Genomic DNA, 19,190 nt, shown 5'->3' on the forward strand with positions numbered 1-19,190 from the left:
GAGTCACCATCCCTGGAGGTATTTCAAAGACGAGTAGATGAGGCACTTAGGGACATGGTTTAGTGGGCATGGTGGTGTTGGGTCGACGGTTGGACTCGATGATCTTAGAGGTCTTTTCCAACCTCAATGATTCTATGATTCTATGATTCTATGATTATCTTTCACACTCCTCAAAAATGATGTGAAAGATTTTTCTTAGTAAGAATGGCATTATTTTTTCCTAAGATCATGTGGACCCTAAAATGATGAACAATCTCTCTGCCAGAAAAAGAAAACAGTTTGGAAATAAATTTAAATGAATTTTTTTCTTCACCAGAGTCCAATTTGAAGTGAGCGTTAGAAAAAACAATGGATTTCCAAATGTGAATCTCTTTCATAAGTACCAAACTCCAGCTATACTAGCTGCTTAATCTCACTAAAAGTACAGGATCCAAAAAATTCAAGCCCCCAAACTAGTCTTTGTAAATAATGGTGTGTGTAAGCATGAATCAGAATAATAATACCAGCAGTTTCTGGAGTTGAAAACATGTAAACATTTTTAGTATTGACAGATCTGCCCAAAAAACAGCCCTTTAAAAGCAAGTAGGTTATCTTCTTCATACAAATCAGTATTACATAAGTGCATATTGTGCAAATTCTGAAAAGGTGTGAGAATACACAACTCCCATCTGGAAATCTTATTCCTTTGCAAATCAACTAAAATGAAATTTAATCCCTTTGTTTGGTTTATCTTTCTGCAACAGTTGAATACAGTGGAACTTAAAACATTAGTTCTGGACTTAATATGGATCTTAGTGAAGTTAACTAGGATTTAGATTTGTAAAAAACCCAACGAACAGATGTTCTAGATAATATGTTGGCCTGAGTATCTTAGTCTATAAAACAGATCTATAAAAAGATCCTTGATATATGATCAGTTCTGGTATTTCTGACTAGCTGGTTCCTTTCTTACCCAGAAACACCTATATCTAAAGCAGTGATAAGAATTCCATGAGCAATTCTAAAAATTTGGCCTGCAATGCTGTTAGCAGTTTTGGGAGGTGCTTCAGTGCTCCTTGGTTTGAAAATGGGCACTTACTCATTCTCGTGTAACAATTTTATCTTTAATTCAACAAACACAAATCAGATTTTGCGAGCTGGAAACAAACTGCAGCTCTGTGCTAGAAATGTGAGAAAAACATTAATAAGGGCATAAAAGCCTATCCTTAGATGAATACCTTCAGCCAAAACCTGACATAACATGCATTTTTGGCTTATGGGCACAAGGAAGCACAAGAAGTATTTCTGGCACATGATCTGGGAGAGGTTCACCATGACTACCCTTTGAAATGGAAAATGAGATGTAAAAAAAAGTTGAAAAGAACGTTTTAGTGTCTCCAAAGTCTACAGTTTGAGCTCCCCCTTTTTTTTCTAAAACCAGTCATAATCATAATGACTTTTTCTACTGTTTATTTTAATTAACATTGAGGATATATACTAAAAAGAGACCACAAAATTTGTTAAGTCACTTCGCCTGGTCTCCCCAGTATCTGCAATATATGGAATTCTATCACTTAACCAAGTTCATCTATAAAATTTCCTTTAACTTACAAGAAAGCTAAACTAGAACTCATTTTATACTTAAAAATTTATAACTTAAAAAAAAAAGGCATTCAAAACCTTATCAGATGAACTTTAGGGAACAGTTTGGATGGAATTTTTCATTTGGTGATCAGTTCTTTAAGACTTAAGAAGAATTGCGTGATGGCCCAGCATGCAGAAAACAGACAGCTTCTGAAATATGATTTAAAATATGGTTTTTCCTATTTATAGCTGAAAAGGTACCATCCAAATGAGACCTACATATCTAGGAAGGTATTTCTTACATTATCAGGGGATGAAAATTGAAAAATTACATTCCTTTTGTATTTTTGGAGATTACAGCATTCATGACAGTTAAAATCTGAAGATAAGTGTCTCTCTATTGAAATTTATTGCTAATTGAGTTTGATTTTTCAGTCTTGGTTAATTGATTAACATTAATGGACCCATCTGCTGCATCAATACATGGGGAACAACAACAGTAAGAATAATCACTGTGAGAATACTTTGAGACACTGGAAACATGATTGTTTGTGGGAGCAATTAAGTTTGAGATTGTACTCTGCACTATAAAAGCTAAGCTTGTCTATGTTTAAATTTTCTTGAGTCTTTATACAATTTAAAACAAATGTATTAATCAACTACTACTAGTGTAGTGGCTGACATAATTGTCAAATCATTGGTGAAGTAATTTTATGAGTTTATTTCCCACACACAGATGTGTCTTCTTAATTAACACTAAGCTTGGCTTGCAACATCTGGCTCATATGATCAGGGGGCCACACAGAATATTAAGAGCTTCCTAGGTTAATCTTTCCATGTCCTTTTCAAACACATACTTTCAAATCCAATGAGCTTTGAATTAACAAAATTAGTCATAGAACTATATGACACTCAAACCCTAAATTTACTGAAAAGTTTTCATTTTTTTCCTCTGAAATTAACCAGTCTCTGGAATTCTACATTAGCATGGATTTAAAGTGCAGTAAAACAGCTAGTGAAATTGCAAAAGTGCTTCTAAAAGCAAAAGAGCATTTACATAGGGAAGAGAGTACTTTGTTTTTAAGAACTAATAAAATAATGGCTATGAAAAGAATCAGAAATTTAGATTTGTACTGAACCACTCATCTGATACAGCATATGTTTAAATACTCTTGAAACAGAATGACTTTTGTCCTATGGTACTAGTTTTGGCTGGGATAGAGTTAATTTTCTTCTTTGTAGCTAGTATGAGGCGATGTTTTGGATTTGTGACCAAAACAGTGTTGGTAATATAGAGATGTTTTCGTTACTGCTGAGCAGGGCTTACACAGAGTCAAGGCCTTTTCTGCTCCTCACACCACCCCACCAGCGAGTAGGCTGGCTGACCAAAGGGATATTCCATACCATATGACATCATGCTCAGCAATAAAAAGCTGGGGGAAGAAGAAGGAAGGGGGGGACGTTCGGAGTGATGGTGTTTGTCTTCCCAAGTAACTGTTACATGTGATGGAGCCCTGCTTCCCTGGAGATGGCTGAACACCTGCCTGCTGATGGGAACTAGTGAATGAATTCCTTATTTTGCTTTGCTTGCACACATGGCTTTTGCTTTACCTATTAAACTGTCTTTGTCTCAACCCACGAGTTTTCTCACTTTTACCCTTCCAATTCTTCCCCCATCCTGCCAGAAGGGAGCAAGCGAATGGCTGTGTGGTTCTCAGTTGCCAGCTGGGGTTAAAACACGACACCTATACACAGACAGATTTTTTAATCAAAATATAAATGGAAACTAGATAACACTTTTTTTTTTTTAATGAAAGTGGAGCAGATCTTAACTTAAAAAGAATGAAGATAACTAGAGATTTCCAATTCCACAATATGATGCATTCAGTAGTTTCATAGCAAAATGGTGATTGTGCAGCCTGTCCCCATCACCACGGACCTGCCTGGCCATCTCGGGGCTGTGTCTGACCCTGGTTCCCGTCACTGGGCTTGATCCTGATTCCCCGCCAGTGGACCAATGTCCCAGCCCAGCCTCAGCCCATGGCTATCCCCAGGCATGTGCCTGATGCCCAGGGCTGGGGCTGCCCTGGTGTGCTCTGGCTGCCCTGCTCCTGGCTGGGGCAGTGGGACAGGCACTGGCTGCCAGGCCCTGCCCTGCCAGGCCCCTGGGGAGCACCTGATGCAACCAGTGACCAGACCACAGGGAGCTGCTGGCCCCTGCTGCATCCTGAAATTTTGTATCTGAAAGCTAGGCCCATACTAATCCCTGTCTCTTGCTATCAAAAATACAAAGAAAATATTTTTCCTGTCAAATACATTTCTTCTGTATAATTATTCTAATTAATAGGATGAACACTACAATAGTATTTTTGTACTCTGGTGATGAGGAAAGGCAAGTAACTTTCTTTTAAGAACTGTAAAAAATGTTTCTTATGCAACACACCTGTCTATGCCCAGCAGCATGTGTTGACAAGCTCCAGTGTTTATTATAAAACATGGCTGAGATATTTTCTATGTAATACTTCATGGCCTTTCAGAAGCAAAAGCTCTAATTTGTTGCCAAGCACCTGAAGAATAACATGCAATGAAAAATCTTTTTTTTTGCCACTAAACAGTGTAATTGAAACAACCGGCAAAAATCTTAAACAAGTCAATAATAGTTTTACATGAATCATCAAATTATTGCTTGTTTCATCTGAAATTTTTTTTAAATACAACTAAGTGTTTTTACAGTAATAAATACACAAATGGACAATTAATGGTGTAGCTGGGAATATTTTTAACATTATAGATTATTTATGGCTCTCATTGGCTCCATTCTCATGAATATAAACTCATTATCTGAAGATAACACTGTTGTAGAGTCCACATGCACCACTTGAACACTGGGACTGAAGCCTGGAAATTTTTCCCCATAAACTATACACAAAATGTCCACCTCTGGCTTTTCAATTCTCCTGCTCCACACATGACATGGTGTGAACCAAGTTGATGTGACAGATTGATGACCAAGTAATTAATCAAATAGTTGCTAGGATAAAGCGACTAATAAATTAAAGAGGAGTGAGGGGAGAAACCCGCGTCTTTCAGCTACAAGAGGTACCAAAGGATGTTTGTAACCAAAGCACTGAAGAAAGAAGGTGACAACAAGCCCAACACACTTAAAATTAGTCTATTAACTGAATAGAGTTTGTTACAGTATGCACATTTACTAAATAGATTCCTAGTATTAGCAGACACTGCCTGGAAAGAAGTACAGGAAGAGTCTATAGCACAGAACCTCTCATCATTCCTTTCAGGAGATGCTTCACCCACTGAAGCACTGGACTTGGGTCTTAAGACAACAGATTCAGAGGAACAAACTTTGTGGAGTGTTCAGGTCCAGATGAAAGAGGTTCTGGAGCCAGACCTGCCAAGGCTGATCAGGAGGTATACCAGTCATTGTTTTCCCATATCTCCTCAATCTGCTCAAACCTGTGGAAAATGGAATTGGTATACAGCAAACTGAAGCATTCCCCAAGGGGAATGCTGGCATTCTGTCAGGCAGTGTCTGTAAAACGCCTACCAGTACTCCTGAAAAATGGCTGCTAGCACAGGCAAATTTATATCCCAACTTGCCACCCTATTTACATCCTCTACAAAGAAATTGGTGCAGATAGGTAGATGACTTATAAAGACAAGAATCTTTTAGATACATCACACTTCTCAGAAAAGCAAAAGTGATTTGGTTGATTACATGTTATACAGTGATGGAGCAGTCTGTTCCCACATATATGTTTAAGTCTCCAGTAAAGAGAATGTTGCACACACTGTGGACAAAATGAAGCTTCAGGACTTTGGGATGCAGGAATAGCTCCTCTAAAGACAACTACCTAGTAACCTATCAAAGTGAGACCTCCAAATCCTGAGAGATAATCTGTTGTGATAGTTTTTGTTGGCAGTCTTGACAGCTAAGAGGAATGATCAGCCTCTGAAAAAGCAAATTCTATTCTGCCAAGTGAACAGTATGAAATCAGAACTGCAGAACTTGGATGTGAAACATGGTATCTAGATCTTCCTAGCAAGGTGAAGCTTACTGAATATGGACAGTTTGTGAACTGACTGAAGAATGTATGTACATACATACGAAAACCAGCAAACCAGGTGAGAAGAGAGGGAAAGAATGACCTCCCTTGACCCATTCTCTCTTTCTAATGCAGCTCAGGATGCTGCTGGCTTTCTCTATCACTAGGGCTCACTGCTGACTTATGGTCAACTGGTTGTCCACCAGAACTGGCAAGTCTTTTTCTGCAAAGCTGCTTTCCAGTCAGTCAGTCCCCAGTCCATACTGGTGCCTGGGGTTATTCCACCAGTGCAAGACTTTGCATTTCCCTTTGTTTAACAATATGAGACTCCTGTTGGCTCATTTCTCCAGCCTGTCGAGGTCCCTCTGAATGGCAGCAGGCCCATCTGGTGCATTAATCACTCCTCCTTGCTTCATATTTAACCCTTGTTTCTGGGGTGCACCTTGTCCCATCTTATAGGTCATTAATGAAGATAAACGGTATTTGATCCAGTATTGAGACTTGGGGTACTCTGCTAGTGAGCAGCCCCCATCTGGAATTTGTGTCACTGATCCTTTGTGCTTTTTGAGCCTGCTCTTCAGCCAGTTTTCAGTTCACCTCACTGTGCACTTACCTAGCCAATACTTAATCAGTTTGTCACTAAAGATGTGATGGGAGGCAGTGTTGAAGCCTTACTAAAGTCAAGTAAACAACATCCAGCGCTCTCCCCTCATCCATCAAGCCAGTCATCTCATTGTGGAAGACTATCAGGTTGGTTAAGCACAGTTTTCCCTTCATAAATCCATGGTGGCCACTCCCAACCACTTTCTTGTCCTTCATGTGTTTGGAAAGAGTTTCCAGGACAATTTGCTCCATCAACTTCCCACAGATCACGGTGAGGCTAACCATCCTGTAGTTCCTCAGATCCTCCTTCTTGCCCTTCCTGAAGGTAGTCTTCTAGCCCTCAGGAACCTCTCCCAGTCACCTCAGTCTTTCAAAGATTATCAGGATTAATCTTGCTATGACATCAGGTAGCTCCTTCAGCACTCGTGTGAATCCCATCAGGTCCCATGGACTTATATGTGGCCAGATGGTTTAAATTAGTTTCCCTAATCCGATCCTCCTCCACCAAGGGTAAGTCTTCCTTGCTCCAGACTTTCTCCCACAGGTCTGAGAGGAATAGGATTCCTGAAGGTCAGTCAATAAAGACTGAGGCAAAGAAGGCACTGAGTATTTCAGTCTTTTCTGGATCCTTTGTCACCAGCACACCTGCCCCATTCAGCAGCAAGCCCACATTTTCCCAAGTTGTCTTTTTGCTGCTGATATACTTGTAGAAGCATTTTTTTTTGCCCTGCATGTCCCCTGCCAGATTAATCTCCAGATGGACTTTGGCTTTCCTAACCCCATATCTGCATATGTGGACATTTTCTCTATATTCCTCCCAGGTCACCTGGCCATGCTTCTACCTCCTGTATGCTTCCTTTTTATGTTTGAGTTTTGTCAGGAGCATCTTGTTCATCCATGCAGGCTTCCTGCCACTTGATTTCCCACTCATTATGGAATGGATCATTCTTGGGCTTGGAGGTGATCCCTGAAAATCAGTTGACTGCTGTAGAAAATCATGAAAACTATGCTTCTGTAGAGCTGCTTATCCCTAGTTTGCATATGCACAGTCTTCCATGACTCCTCTGGACAGAAGAACAGTGGCTCATTTCAGAACAAAAGCATTTCTGAAAAGGGCTGAGGCCAGTAGCTGGAAAGCAGAACGTCAGGAAACAAATCCAATGGTCATGAATTATTTAGGACCCAAGCTTTAAATGAAACAGTATTCCATAGTGGTAGATGACAGGCCAATCAGTAGAATGACAGAGATATAGCAAGGAACAACAGAGGAAAAATAGACTCATTACTCCCAAGTACACACTCAGTTTCACCAGTCTGCTAGGCAAATTGTGTATGTTTTTGTAAAGTTGCCTTGTTTTCATTTGTGCTCTGTTTAAACAAGGCTTAAGAGATCAAAAACCTGTTTGACGTTCTTTGTGTGCTCACATCAATCAAGAGAGGCAGAGAAACACCTCAAAACTTTGATTCAAGGTCTCCTCAACCTAAGAAACACACAGTGGTCCAGAGGTTTAAAAGAACTTTAGACTATGTTCTGTTCAGCATTTGCCTTGAAGCTGGAGTACAGTTTTTAAAATAGACATGGCAGCTACTTCACAAGTTCTATCAATTTTAAACAGAAATGTGGTTCCTAAATGTTGAGTGGCTTAGACAATGATCAAGTTACTATGTCTTAAACAGTTACTGTGCTCCAATTGAACCATCATTCAACTGAACCATTATCCTCTGTGCTTTTAGCCCATGTCTCTTTTGAACCCCATTTCCTCTTTCAGCATGATGCACTTTAACTTTCAAAGTTCTCTAACAATACTTCTTCACACATGCTGAAGGTGCTGACCGACTTGTTACTGTTTTCATAGCATGAAGATGAAGGCCTCTGCCGTGTACCCAGGAGCACACCATGAAGATGGGTGAGGGTAGAAGGCCTAGTAAGATAAAGAGTTGTTAGAAGAATGAGACCTTATGTGTTTCTGTCCAAACTATCTACACAAAGAGTCTAATTTAGTCACCGAGCCTTGTAGGGGGGGGAACTGATCTAGTTGATCGCAAAGGAATTCTGGCAGCAACCCAATATGTATGCAGTGTGGGCAATGTAATTACATTTTATATCTCTTTTCATGTAAGCAAATAAGGTATAAAATCTCTCTGGTTAGGCATGAAAATGTCACATTTTCTATTATTATCAGGACAAAAGATTGGTGATTACTTCATTATACAGAAAATTATAGTAATTTCTCATTAAGGATGAATGTGCCAGCCACAGAATGTAAATAGATGATAAAATGATTAAAGAGGTAACTCTTACCTAGTGCAGGTCCCACCATTGCGACATGGGTGATAATCACATATCGGAACATTGCAGTTCTCAACATTCCTTCCTCCAAGAGCCTCATCTATGATGAACAACTCTTTGTTGTTAACTTGAAAATCCCTAACGCATCCTTTATAGCCATGTATCTGCCCAGCACATCGATGAACCTCTTCATGAACAGGAACATTTCCAAGGAAGATTGATCCAAAGGTGATCTGCAGAAACAAGAAGAGAATCATCAGACAAGAATGCGATTTGTGATGTTACTGTAAGCAATGAATGAATAATAATTAGAAATAAAGGAAATAGCCATTACTTGAAGCTGGCCAAAAACTATGATACTTGCTGAAGGGATACTTTTTAAAAATGTGGTTCTCTTTAAAAAAAAAATAAAATCCTACAAAGAGAGTGGTTTAATGTGTTTGCATATCTTCAAATATGTAAGACAATATACATCCCATGAAACACAAATTGGAATTCCCGGCCCTAACCACAATGATCACGGTGAGGTTTTCTATGTTATGAGTTTTACATTCATGGTTGAGGGTTGGTGCAGGAACACAGGATAACGTGTAGACTTGAAAAGAAAGCTTTTCTTTAGGATCTGGGACCTACTGGACCCCAAGGTAAGGGGAATACAGAAACAAGATTTTACTTTTTTGGATGAGTGACAGAAAACAGACCACTATACTGAAGCCCAGGGGAAAAGGGAAAGTTTTAGGTAGTAAATTCTAGAGCCCCAAATGCCTAGAACTTCCTTATAAAGGTGCCAAAGAAAAACCCACAACTATTTTGTACTGGGACTGACTAAATTATATTAGTGCTTAGTATGGTATTTCCTGTGCTACCTGACCTAGGAGTCAAACCCTTGACCATCACATATAAAGGATCTGTGACTCATTTAGCACCTTGAATTCCACTCCTCAAGCTGATGGCTTTCTGGAGTTCTGACCTGGGATTTCACCATTCCTATGTTCCTTTGCTAAATGCCTGTCACTAAGAATTGAAAAAATGATAAATTTTTCTTAAGTGTATCACACTGTGATGCATTTATTTGTACGATACCATCAATCCAGAAAGTGGGTGAAACCTAGCCAATTCAAGTCAAGTGGGAATAAACCAATGCAATAAAAAACATATCACAGCATGTGTAAAACAAAGAGATAATTTATGTGAGGAGATAATTTATAGTGAAGGGGCCCTTCACTATCATATTCAGACATCAACTGTAAAGAACTAGGAACAGGAGGAAAACATGACATTGACTTATCTGGAATTCACACATCTGTATGATTTTGCTTTGCTGTTTCCTGTCTTGCTCTTATCAGTCCTGGAGATCTGTTGCTGACAATTGCAAGTGAAAGTTGGAGATACAACTAACATAAATACCTCCAGTTATTCCTCTACTTAAAATGTCTTTCATTTAGAAGGGAAAGAAAAAAAAATTCTACTTCTTTTAGAGCATGGATAAAATTAAGTCAGATTTTTCATGTGGAAGGAATTTAAAGACATCAGCTCAGCACTTGTCAAATTCATTTCATATCACTTGACTTTATCCCCTTTCAAACAAAGCTATAAACCAGCGTAGGTACGGACAAGATTTGTAAGTAGTGTTTGCAGACAGACATTTTCTCCCTGCTTGTGAACCTGTTACAAGAAATAAGCAAAGCATCGGACTGGAATGTAAAGTGTCTATGATTAAGAAAAGTGTTTTTAACACAATCTTTTTATTATTTGGCTTATTTTACAAAAGCACTGGCCTTGGGGGCAGATCCAGTGTACCACAGAACAACTTCAGTAGGCTCTGCTCAGTTTCTCACATCAATGGATTTTATCATAATGTGTTAGATGTTCAAACTCATGCTAGTACCCCATAATAAACATTTCTTTCTATAAAGGTCCTGTTCTGAATTTAACTGACTTAACCAGAATATATTTTAAGGAAGCACACAGGAAGAATTCCTGTAAGTCTTGTTAATAACATAACAGGCTTAATAAAACTTCATATTAACATTATGTTAACTTCTGTAATACTCATGCTTAATTTTTCAAACACTAATTTGAAAATGTTCTTCTTCACTTGGAGCCTGAGTCATAGGAAGGATTAGCTTGGCCAGTAACAGGAAGAATTTCATTAGTCCTCCTAGAAATAAGAAATTTCTTTTTTGCTTTCTTTGCTTGTGTACTTTGTAAAGAGAATAGGGGCTCTGGGAGACTAGGAGCAGATCTGTAAAGTGTAATAGTTAGTCATGAGGTTATGACATTCATACTACATACCATACAAGGGGTTATTCTGGATTAAGTATAATTTGGTGCCATGATATACCCATTAGTGGTTTCAGCACATTAAGTGCACTCATAGAGAGCATCTTTTGTACTGTTTTATCTTAAAAGAATTCAGCTGGCATGCTCCAGGATTGCTCTGCAACATGAACCAAAGCGTGGTAAGTGGAGATGACCAGAACATTCACTTCAAAAATCCACTCGTGATACGAACTGAAACTAACCGTGGACCCCCCAAAAAAGAAACAGAGGACTTTCTTAGGAACCAAAGAATTTTCTTTCCAAATTTCTTTCCAAACCAAAGTTCTTTCCCCAGATTCTCTATGCAGAAGCTGCCAATAGTGTTAGCCTTACATTCTGTCAGAGTTATGAAACTGAGACATAGAGGGAGAGACGAAGGAACCTTCTGCAGCAGAACATCAGGTTGATCATCTGGAAGCTATGAACAGACAACTGATTGGGCTAATAGCAATATGTAATACAAGTTAATTCTTTATATCGGACTGAACAAACACCTAGATACTGCCTCGGGGAAGAAACAGGGAATGAATTCTATTACTAACTGGCAGTGCATACTGTGATATGCACATCATGATTAACATCTCTACAGCTAACTGTCCTGCCTTCCAGTGAACAAACTTATAAAGTGAGCTGTCAATCACAGTTCAAAATCTCAAGTCTAAAATCATTTAAAATGTATCATGCATAAATAATCTTGTGATGAGAGAATGCATAACAAAGAGAGGTGATAACGTGGAGGCAAAGAATAACAGAAAAACTCAAGATTTGGGAAAGCTGGCTTTCTAAAGCTTGCCCATTTAGAATGAGTCTTCTGATACCAATTTCAAAATGGAGACAGTAATTTTTACAATACTATTCAGAAGTGAAGTCTTAGCAACAATACTGACACCAGGTTAAGCCACTGATGATTCATAACTGCCCTCCATTAGACAGTGTGGTTTGCAAATAGAAAGTAACCAGAATTGCTGCTTAACAACATCTGAATTGTTTCTAATAACACCGTGGCCTAGTTGAATGACATTGCTAACATATCGTTTTTCCTCTTGCAGCATCAGTGTCCTTTTCACGGACTTTAGGCAGTTGAAATAGAAGTTTCAGTCAGGTAAACTGAAGAAATTAATGGAAATACTATGGATGTTTGATGTGAAAAGACATATTAAAGAAAAATTAAGTACATATAATGATATCTGAGGAGAAAGTACATTTCCTCCTTTAGAAATAATTAGAATGCTTATTCTCCTTTGCGAATAACTAAAGTGCATATGCTGATGAAACCTTCAAAGCAAATAGCTATTTTTTGATGCTTTGCAGACTCACCTGAGATGCTCGATATGAGAGAGAAAGTCTGTGTTGTACAGGAGGATTTCCATCTGCAGCCATTTCAATCATACAGTAACCTTTAGGACTGCTCACAGGCAACATATAGCTAGAAGGAAACAGAAGATCTCATTACTGTTTATGCTGTTGACAGCAGAGTATTCAAACCTCACACAGCAAAGGCAAGGTGAAAAAGATGCTTCTGTCTCCAAAAAGGATGACAATCTTTGGAAGCTAATAATTCCAGTTTCATGACTACTTGGACTACCCAGGAGACAAAAGATGGAAGTTTCTTCTACTAATGTCCCTCTTCTATTTGCTTTCCTACTATTCTTGACTCTAGTGTTTGAAATGTATACAGAGACAAAGAAGAAAGAGATCTTTACATGCATAAATGGGTATTGATAAATTGTGAGTGCTAACTGTGGCTGACATATGGTCCCCCTAGTATAGAGGATTGTTGGACAAGTAACATCAATGTTGAATGATGCTGAGGTCCCTAGGTGGAAATTTCCTTTTCCTGCCCTACAGGGGAAACAGAAATGGAATAAGAAATGAAAGGCTGCATACCTCTGAGCAGCAAGATTACGCTGTGATATAGTTATCGCTATTTGGGAAGTGTGCTGTTAATGTAAACTCTGGTATGGAGCTTCAGAGATAAAGAAGAATACAAGGTTAAGGGAATTTGTAAAGTAAATACTAGCAAACATTCAATAAAACACTGAGAATTCTTCAGGTTCTTTCTATGATGAGATCTGATGAAATGCTATTAATGTTATCAGCAATAAAAAGTCAATCCAACAAGATGATTTTCAGATATACTGGTTTTGTATTTAGAAGGGAAATTTGCATAAACATTATCGCAGCAATGGCAGAATAGAAAAATAGTAGTCGATAGATTCTTTAAAACTGAGCTCAGCTATTTCTGTAGAAGTGCTTCCCAATTCCACTTTGCCTCAGTTTCAATTTTCACATGCTTTAAAAGAGAATGTGATGGGCCTTCTTTTGGGAAGCATGTTAAGTTTTACTGACTACATGCACTCTGCACATGAAACTCTGCTCAGTCAAATCCATATAATTATGTTCCCAGAGTAAGGCCTTTAATAAGAACAATGTTACATTTTTGTGTAATATTTCGCAAATGTTACACAACAGACTTTACAGAAGATTCTGAGAAAAAAATTTATACATTTATATGGACTGCCAAATTTTCCATTTTTTAGCCAAACAAATGCTAAAGGACAATGACAGGAATTCCATGAACTATTTTGTGTTGGGGTAGATGAATTTTTATGTTAGGCCATAGGCATATGAAAGAGTTAGCATATTTTAAAGCCTATTATGTCCTGAACACTAGAAGCATATATTACTAATCTTAGAAATGACCTCAGCACTGCCAAGGACAAATTTACTCCTGGATGAACCACATCGAGACCTACCATGCTCTCAAATGCCTACCTTTTCATATACCACCTGGTTGTGTGCAGCTGCCATGGTATGATTTATCCCATGTTATGCCTTGAGCTTTGCTTTTCTACTCTGGTGTCTACAGTCTTACTGTCTTATCCTCCTGTCTGTAGATTCAGTATGAAATTTAGAGTCTCAGTTTTCACCTCTGAAGTTACTGGGAACATTCTATTGACATAAATGGATATAGTATTAGGCCCCTAATAAATATTTATAACATTCACTGCAGTGCAGTGATTTCTGAGTGAGCAGCAAAAAAACAGTGCATCTACTAACACAAGTCTCATAGGCAGTATATCTATATCAGCAGGTGATGCACCCATATTAATAAATCCTACCTTCCAATGGTTATATTGCTTCTGGTTCCAGAGCTAATTCAGTCAATACTCATTGACTTTTCACTGTGCTCTGCTGCATGGTGTTGAAATGTGCTAAATTATTTCTCCTTTGTAAGTATGCAACACTTTTCCTATTTTTGAACCAGGAACAACAATGTTTTAAAATTTTTTAAAAGACTGAGATAATTGAATGGCATCTTCTATTATCACCTTTTGAAATGTGATCTAGACCCCTAGACTATTCAAATGTGTTTGAAAAATGTTCATTTTTCTTTCTTATTTTAGGTTAAAAAAAGTCATGTTGTATTTAAATATATTTTAAGTTAAATTCCTTTTTGTGTAGTCTAAAGTTATCATAACATTTTGATTTTGAATATAGGGAGCCAGAAGCAACATCTGCTGTTCTAAGGATCAGCTAATCATCACAATTTCATTATAAAATGTGAATTGAGTAAACAGAAGTTCCTCCTTAATAAATGATGGGTATCTTGACAGACAGTTTTGTGATCTCCTTTTTAGATACTTGGAATAAGGACAATTTTCGAGAAATTAGTTCCATCTACTGTGACTGCCAACCAATTCTTGATATATAAAATATACTTTGAATTTTATTTATTATTCCTACTTATATTTCAGCTACTGGGAATTGTCCAGGTAAATCACAGTGTATAAAGATAACTTTCTCTGGTAAAAGAAAATCAGCTCATTTAGGATTCTCTTGGGGAAAACCAACTCATAACCTTTCCTTGATGCTTTCTACTCTGAGTGGGTATTGTAGGATAGACCTAACACACTCATGGCAAAGCCTACCCTGTGCCCCTGCTTTGTTCTTGTTTTTCAGGAAGGGTTCCAAAGTCCGCATCTGCTGCAGTTTCTAAATCAATTCAAGTTTTAAACCCTTATATCACATATTATAGTAGTCCAGCCCACAAAAACCAAAAGTTTAAGTGATGTGGCAAAGTTAATAAAGAATAATGTTCATCTAATGGAAAGGGACAATATGGACTATGTCAGTTTGATCATCTTCAAGCAATTAGCCATCCAAGCCAAATTCAGCATTGTAAACTTTCATTGCAAATGTCTGGTATTCACACATTCTCACTATTTTGTATACATAATTTCTCTTGTTTTCATTCTTTGCTAGGGGAAAAAAAAGTGGAAGATAAAAATAGGTGTAATTAAAATAAGCCTTAGAGATTACTTGATGCTGACATGGTCTTTACTGTGGTATCTTTATGTAGACAAGCCCAAGTATCCTAAATTCATATAGATAATAACACAGTCATCCCTATGCAGGCATACCTGGTGATCCATTCTACCTTTAAAGAAATGTGTCAGAAAAAAGAAAAAATAAATTCCAAAGAAAAAAACCCCGGTATCTATAAACAGCAGCTATTATACAGTGATTTTGATCATTGGGTCTCAACTTCACAAAGGACATAAAGCTATTTTTTTTTTTTTTTTAAGATTCAGCAATGAAATCTCAAAGAAAAGAACTGATTTGTTTGATGTCAGCCAGTAGATTAGTGTCTGAGTATTGTGAGAGAAAAACCACAGGCTATAAGCAGCAACCTACTGCCCTGTGTTCTGGAGCGCACTTCAGGAATGCTACCACTACTTCAGCATTTGCTCCTTTCTCTGCAAGGATTTCCAGGCAAGTAATACTTGAAATTTCTCTCTGTCTTATGTCATAGAAAGTAAAAACTGTCATTTGAAATGTGAACAAAATGAATATTTTTCATGCTTACATTACCACAAAATTAGGACTGTTTGAATTTGCTAGATTACTCAAATATGCTTATAATAGCTTTTAGAAAGAGAGAGAGCATGGAAAATTACAGGCCAAAAGACAGTTTTCTGAGAAAATTACAAAAATAATGAAAAATGACAATTAAAACAGAAATGCTGTCTCTATCTTTACTATAGCATTTAAAACCATAAAGTGCTACAATATGGACATATGTAAGACATAATTATACTAGTTTTTAGAAACAATGATGGAAAAATGAATGCGCTTAAAATATTTTGCAGCAGAAATGACCTGAACTAAAATATCACTTCATGTAGCTTTATAACTTGATGATATTTTTCTTATAATCTAAGATTAAATCTGACTTAATCTTGCAACTGGATAAATGCAGTTGTATTATTGCACACATCTCATAGAAGATTGAAATCCATTATCCACATTAGAAAAGATAAAATGGAACTGATGATTTATTCTCTTGACATTTTTTCTTTATTTTTCTAATTAACCTTATATTATGAGATACTGACCTCGCATTAAGAACACCTGAGATGAAAGTGGATAATCACTGACATCTTTAAATTTTGAAGTATTTTTAGTTCAGTTGTGCTTTTTCACTCGTTTAGATGCTGAAGGCATTTCAGTCCATCTGCCTCACATCTCAGTGGCATATTTCAGTTGCACTCAAAGCCAGCGTATTTTTCACTCCAGAGACAGTGACAGGAAAGAATGCAATATGATTCCTATTGCAGGATTATTTTCTCAGGCACCAAAATTGTGATTCATGCACATCACACTCATAATGATATAAAAAGGATTCACAGAGCAGTAGAGAACTGGGTTTGTGGGGAGTAGGTATGGGAAACGGGTATGTGGGGAGGATGTACGGGAACGTTATACACAATAATCTAAATAGGTTTGAAGCCATGTGGAGCCCAACCTGTTCCTGTAGATGCTAAGGTACAGGCCTGATGTAGCTGAATATTTGTTTCCATGGATTTGAAATAAGAAGAGGTTCAGCCTTCTTTTCTGCACTTGGCTTAGAATAACATGATTTTTTCATAGCTGCTGTGGATTTTATATAAGCTTGTTAAGAATAAGAATTAACAAAGGATTTACTACAGGAGCTGTTTCTTTACAAAAGACTCATGGACCTCAACAGATGCAAAACAGAAATTATATACAGTGATTAATGCTATTACTAGTTTTCTAACAAAGTGCAATGTTTACCTAACATGCTTATAGCTATGACACAATTGTGGATATTAAGTATTGGATTAATTTATGCCTGGAAATGATATTGAAAGAAATCCTCTTAAACTAGCTAAGACTGAGGCACTTCTAAATCAAATGTTACCTGGTATAATCTTGCTCAAGCAAATGTTTTAGCTTAAATTATCACAGCTACTTCACGTGAGAAATACTTTTTTTTTCTTTCAAACTAGTCGCCAGGTGGCACTAAAGGAGCACAGTAGAAAGCACGAACGCAAAATTCATATTGATGTCTCTGCTAATCATTGGAAAGACTGACTTAAGCCCTAATTGATAGCATGATTGCTTCAGCTTCCAGTTTATATCAAGGGAAACACAGTAAAGTATCTTAAACTGATTACGTATTTGACGATATGGATGAGAATAGGTCCAGAGACTGGAACTTCTGGAACACTTTTAACTGCATTCATGCATTATAATTACCTAATGTAATCATGTAAAAATGGTGCATTCATGGTTGTGTAAACATACTTAAGAAAATTTAGTTTATAGCAATTATGTTTTCTATATAGTGCTGGAGGTGCAGCTGTATTTGTAACAGATTAAGGAGAGGCATAACAAAATTAAAATGTCAGATCATCAGGTATAAAAAACCCCAAGCATTATAAAGAGAACCGGCCTCTGTTCTTCTCCAAGCTAAATTATCATGGTAAGATTTTTTCTGAACAAAGATCTCACACTGCTAGCAGACCAGGGTTTCTGTCTCCTGAAAAATGATTACGAAGTAGTTATACTACTGTCCATTTTCTAATGCCACAATTGGAGGATTACATTTAGAACTATTTGCTATTTTTCTCCCTACAAGCTGACAAACACTAGCCCAACTTAACAGCACATCATAGGAAAAAATCCCCACAAAAATCCTCTTTACTGAAAAAGTGTTGATATTAAAGACACAGTCTAAAATGACTCCTGCAAAACACTGAAACAGCGGCTTCATTTACACCCTTGATTAACCAGAGCAGTTGTCAAGGGAACATCTAACCAGCTGTCAAGCAATATAGGAGATTTTTCAAGAACAGTGATTTTACTTTTAACTGAGCACATTCAATTCACAAGTGTGAAAATCTGTACTGTGTCTTACAGCTTTAATAATCTCTTGGTACTTCTTTCCAAAATTCTTGCACTTTTTATTTTTTTTTTTCTTAAAAAATATATTTTAAAAATTTCATTATTAAAAACATACTTTCTCCTCCCCAAATTAACTTCAGCATACTGCTTTCATGGAAATGTTCACATGTCTCTCTACCCTCTTCTATTTCAACAAAGTCAAATTTTGGTATTTCTTACCACTTTCAATTACAACACTAAGAAGTGATAATTATAAAAATGCATGCTTAATTTTATGTCTGACATTTTATTTGAAATCAGTGAAACATCTGTTGTAACCTCCAGCCATTGAACACCAAATTTCAGGTTTTCTAGTTGTTATGATCTGACCAAACTGTAAAAGCTTACCAGTAGAAGAGAGGGGGAGAGAGAAAGAGAGACAAGGGAAGGGAGTAGACAAAAGCATGGAAGATAAAAAATCCCAAATTATTTTGACCCCTAATAGTGTCTTGCAGTAATCCCTTGATGCCCTTTTCTTGAAAAAAAAAAAAAAAAAAAAAAGTGTGTGAACTTTTAGAATGCATTAGGGGATGATAAACTCCCAGCTGACCCTGAACTTGTTTGAGACTTGCAGCTCCAGCTGGATATGCATAAATCTATGGCACCCGACGGCATTCATCCCAGGATACTGAAAGAGCTGTCCAATGTCATTGCGGGACCTCTCTTCATTATTTTTCAATGGTCTTGGGAGTCTGGAGAGGTCTCAGTCAACTGGAAGCTGCCAAATGTTGTCCCAGTTTTCAAGAAGGGAAAGAAGGAAGACCCTGGTAATTACAGGCTTGTTAGTCTCATTTCAGTGCCTGGAAAAATTATGGAGAAGGTTATTCTGGGAGTTATTTGAAACCACTTCAGAGACAATGCAGTCATTGGTCATAGGCAGCGCAGGTTCATGAGGGGAAAGTCCAATTTAATTTCCCTTTATGACAAGGTCACCCATATAGGTGTGTCTGGGTTTCGGCTGGGATAGAGTTAATTTCCTTCCTAGTAGCTGGTACAGTGCTGTGTTTTGGATTTAGGATGAGAATAATGCTGATAACACACTGATGTTTTAGTTGTTGCTAAGTAGTGCTTACACTAGCCAAGGACTTTTCAGCTTC

General features: G+C 37.4%; 1 protein-coding gene across 1 annotated transcript in view; it reads right to left on the reverse strand.

Annotated features, from left to right (window-relative positions):
- Positions 1-8,010: 8,010 nt before the first annotated feature.
- The window catches only part of LOC103893362 (protein eyes shut homolog), a 949,231-nt gene continuing 938,051 nt past the window's right edge, over positions 8,011-19,190 (reverse strand). The window contains 3 exon segments of the mRNA XM_019470252.1: positions 8,011-8,152; positions 8,533-8,753; positions 12,160-12,268. Of these exon segments, the coding sequence (XP_019325797.1) occupies positions 8,011-8,152; positions 8,533-8,753; positions 12,160-12,268 (472 nt within the window).

The sequence above is a fragment of the Aptenodytes forsteri genome, unplaced genomic scaffold (genome assembly GCF_000699145.1).
Source record: "Aptenodytes forsteri isolate BGI_AS27 unplaced genomic scaffold, ASM69914v1 Scaffold414, whole genome shotgun sequence".
NCBI classification, from domain to species: Eukaryota; Metazoa; Chordata; class Aves; order Sphenisciformes; family Spheniscidae; genus Aptenodytes; species Aptenodytes forsteri.